The 3,305-nt window shown below is 21.2% G+C and overlaps 1 protein-coding gene across 2 annotated transcripts in view; it reads left to right on the top strand.

Moving 5' to 3' along the window:
* The first annotated feature begins 2,963 nt into the window (after window positions 1-2,963).
* The window catches only part of LOC101506739 (serine/threonine-protein kinase PBS1), a 10,851-nt gene continuing 10,509 nt past the window's right edge, over window positions 2,964-3,305 (top strand). Inside the window, exon 1 of one of the 2 annotated variants that reach the window (XM_004497373.4) lies at window positions 2,964-3,305. This exon is cut by the window's right edge and continues 57 nt beyond it. In XM_004497373.4, coding sequence (XP_004497430.1) covers window positions 3,242-3,305 — 64 coding nt within the window. In that variant the 5' untranslated portion in view covers window positions 2,964-3,241. The other variant, XM_004497372.4, reaches the window with a different exon arrangement.

The raw sequence follows: 3,305 nt of genomic DNA, 5'->3' as shown, positions 1-3,305 counted from the left end.
ATTTAACTTTTAATTTATTTATAATTTTAATCTTTTTATTTTCGTCAATTCACGAAATCAATTCTCTATTTTAAAATTCAACAATTTTAATTTTTACTTCATTTTTTTAACTAAAAAAATGTCAATTTGACACATTTTAAATAATGTGGCATACAATTTCATAATATACAAGTATATAGATGAATAATTATTCATATAGCATTAATTAAATTATAAAAAAAAATTAAAAGTTAAGTTTTTAGATAATTTTATTGCAATTTTATGAGTATTAATTTTTATATATCATTATATCATATATTACGTTATTTAAAACATGTTTTGTCACTATTTTTTTTGTTAAAAAATCATAATAATAGATTAAAGCTGTCAAATTTTAAAATAAGAAGTTCAATTTCGTAAATTAGTAAAAATAGAGGACTAAAACAACAATTAAGTCTAACTTTTTTTATGTCTAGATATATCTCTCATCTTTTTCATTATTTTCTACAATTTTGTAATTTCTTTTATACATTTATATCTCTTTCATGTCTCCAGCACTCTCCTTCTTTCACCCAATCACATAAATGAAATTGTTGTTTAAAAGCAAAACATTTTCTCATTTCTTAAAAATGACGATAATTTTTAGTTTTACTTCGAGACATGTAATGAATCTTTAAGATATTACATACGATGACAATAACACTTAAAATAAAATGAATTGTTAATCTACTTTGTACATTCTTAAAAATGCAATCGAGATGAAAGTAATATAATTGAGGATTATGCCGATAGAATAATAATGATGGAGATGATTTTAAATATGTGGAGTTTAATTTTTGGAAAATAATTTGAATTTTAACAAATAAAAAAACATGTTTTGATAGTGTGTTGTAGTAATTTCTTTTTAATTCTTCTTAAAATTTTATTGAGTCATTTGAAATCTTATATATCCATAAAGTGTTTTCAAATTCTATAAATTCTTATGATATACATCAAGTAAAATCTATATTACAAATCTTAATAGTCTTTTAAAATCCACAAGATTTTTTTTATACAAAAATTAGAATGCAAAATATTTTTAGAAGAAACAATAAAATAACATTTAAGATATCAAATATATAATTTAGTTTATCCAAGAAAATAATATGTAATTTTGCTTGTGAAAGCCCCAGGACCATTTTTTAATATATATATATATATATATATATATATATATATATATATATATATATATATATATATATAAAGAGACCGTTCCGTCTTTTTCAAATAGTGTATTGGATTCAGATTTTAAAATACTTTGCAGGAATATAAGATTTAAAAAGATTCTTTATAAATAATATTTTATAATTAAGATTTTAATGGATTTATGATAGAATTATTTTAAGAGTTCAAAATAATTTATCAATTTATAATATTGAATGAAAAAATATAATAAATAAATAAATTATAAGGTTTAAATAAATAAAAATAATACAATTTTTAAAATCATTAAATAAAAAAATAGTTTTAGTTTAATGTCATTGTAAGTAGAATTTATCAACATATCTGTAACTATAGTAGTCATCTATAAATCAACATATTATCATTCATGCGATTGGATTGAACAATAGGTTCATAAATATGATTTTCGTTAGGATTTCAAACAAGTAAATAAATTTTAGCAATTATTAAAAAAAAATGATTACTACACCCGCACTAACACAATATTCTTGATAAATATTTTTTTATTTGTTAAAATTTAAATTATTTATGTAAAATTGAATTCTACATATTTAAAATCAAGACAATCATCATTATTCTATTATGCATGAAAAATTAGCAATTTATTTTAATTTCGATGATCGCTACCCATATATGCAACATTTTAATTGTTATCGTCTATTACATTTTTTTTCAAGGATTTATGAAATAGATTAACAATATGTTTTTATTTTAAAAATTATTATCATGATATGTAATTAATTGAAGATTAGTCATCATTATTGTCATCTTAATTAATTTTTTTGAATAATGCATTGAGAAAATGATCAACTCATTTTTATTTTGAGAGTCATTATCATGCTATAAATTACTCTATGGATTATAAGTTGGAGTATCACACCCAACTTATAGTAATATAACATAACTAAAGTAATATAAAATTAATAGTCATATTAATTCTTATAACACACCAACTAATTTACTGTTTATATAAAAATGTTATTTGCCTAATAAAAATTGAAAAAAATTATTTTAATTCTTTGATATTATTTTTGTAATGATTTTTTAAACTATCATCGGGACATGCATTAAAAGCAAAAACATAACTACATATTTTTATATAAATGAAGAGAAACGAAAAATATGAATTTTACTCATGTAATGAGAAGACAATACTAGAACGGAAAAAAACATAAAAATAAAAGAAATATGAAAATGCATTAATGAAATAAAGAGAGAATAAAAAAAGTATACAAAGCATAAAAATATAGAGAATTGAGAGAATTTGTAGATTAGAGAATCATGTAAATTTGCGAAATAAGTTGAATTAGATCTTATCATATTTATTTGAGTTTGATTTGGATCCATTAAAAGTTTGAATTAAATGACGTTGAAAGTTGAAAATTGAAAATTAAAAATACAAAGAGAGAGGAGAGAGACTAGAAAAGAGAGAGAATGTAAATAAATGAAAGAAATAAAAAGTGATAATATATAAAAATCTAATTTCGGGGAGAAAAACTTATTTCTACTAAAATTTAAATAAAAAGTCAAACAAAATCTAATAAAATTCATTTAAAAAAAATCAATTAAAAATTGAAAGATTTTAAATAACATAACATTTTATAAATGGTAAAAATTTGATTGAATACCACTGTTTCTACACCTTATTTATAAAAACAAAACAACTTTAATTTAATATTTGAAGACTTATTTTTATTATATTAAAATCTTGAACTAAAACTCCATATTTTCCATCATAAAAGAATCTTTAAAAATGTTTTCAAATCATAATTCAATCCACATCTAAGTGTAACAAGTCTTTCTTGTAAGGACTACAGTGGTTCTTTCTTTCTTGTTATCTCAAAAGCAAGCAACAAAGCAAATTCGCCCTGTGTTTTTGTTATAGCGGCTTAGATAATAATAATAATAATTAGAGAATCGAATCTATTTGCCCATTTTTTGTTTGTTTCAAGAATTGGAAGATGAGCCCTTGATTGTGTTGCGTTGATTTGAATTGCCAGCTTCTGAATTTGTAAATCAATCCGGATAGATTGATAGAATGGGTTGTTTTTCGTGTTTCGATTCGAAGGAGGATGAAAAGCTGAATCCTAATCCTCAGCAGG

The sequence above is a fragment of the Cicer arietinum genome, chromosome 4 (assembly GCF_000331145.2).
Source record: "Cicer arietinum cultivar CDC Frontier isolate Library 1 chromosome 4, Cicar.CDCFrontier_v2.0, whole genome shotgun sequence".
NCBI classification, from domain to species: Eukaryota; Viridiplantae; Streptophyta; class Magnoliopsida; order Fabales; family Fabaceae; genus Cicer; species Cicer arietinum.
This window is presented reverse-complemented; position numbering and strand designations above follow the sequence as displayed.